General features: G+C 35.8%; 1 protein-coding gene across 1 annotated transcript in view; it reads left to right on the top strand.

Annotated features, from left to right (window-relative positions):
• LOC106111007 (protein hunchback) overlaps positions 1-223 on the top strand; it is a 2065-nt gene extending 1842 nt beyond the window's left edge. Inside the window, exon 4 of the mRNA XM_013292975.1 lies at positions 6-223. Coding sequence (XP_013148429.1) covers positions 6-223 — 218 coding nt within the window. The remainder of the gene's footprint in view (positions 1-5) is intronic.
• Positions 224-861: the final 638 nt, after the last annotated feature.

Here is an 861-nt window from a genome sequence, read left to right as displayed (position 1 = left end):
GTCGGGGTCGGAATCTGATGCATCTGCAGACGTGCCTACTTCGTCCGCATCTAGTACGTACTCATGTCAGTACTGTGACATCACTTTTGGTGACTTAACGATGCACACTATCCACATGGGTTTCCACGGGTACAACGATCCCTTCATGTGTAACAAGTGCGGGGAGCGCAGTGCCGACCGTGTCGCGTTCTTCATTCACCTCGGCCGAGCGCAGCACGCGTAGCTCCTCCTAAACGTTTTTAACCCTAGTCAACGCTCTCGAGTTCAAAATAGCCACTAAAGGGATAGGGTAAGTTTGAATTGTAGTGTAGTTTTAGAAACTGATGTCAGTTGTACTATATTTAAAACCAAAGAGTCTCATAAACTGAGGAGAAATTTAGTGTATTCAGTCATCAGTTTAGAAGTATCAACATAATTTGATTCGGTGTTGATATCTGCTGAAGATATGAACTTGGTCAATAGAGTTACATGTTAGGTAGAAAAACTGTTTTCAACATTTTAGAAGATAATGTCGTTTACATAGACAAAGTTTTCAAAAAGGTGATAGAATTTATGTTGTAACACTTCTATGTACATTTGTATCATATTTTTATTTCATTCTCTGTTCAACAAGTCGGTAGGAATTTTGTTTCCACACTTTTGTCACTATTTTACTTTACTGATTTGTTCAGTAATTTAATTAGGCATTTAATAATTGTGTAAATATTATAGTCATGTAGTTAATTTTAGTTTGTATTAAGTTAAAATAGTCACAGATTAGTTTAGCATAAAGTATACGTAAATTGGTTTTGCGTTAAAATGTGTTTAACTTACGCTGATAATAGAAATAATGACCAATAAGTTAAAGACTGTTCTTTGTAT

Source organism: Papilio polytes, unplaced genomic scaffold (assembly GCF_000836215.1).
Source record: "Papilio polytes unplaced genomic scaffold, Ppol_1.0 DF824180.1, whole genome shotgun sequence".
In the NCBI taxonomy this organism is placed as follows: Eukaryota; Metazoa; Arthropoda; class Insecta; order Lepidoptera; family Papilionidae; genus Papilio; species Papilio polytes.
The sequence above is the reverse complement of the archived record's forward strand: the minus strand, read 5'-3'. Positions and strand labels throughout refer to the sequence as shown.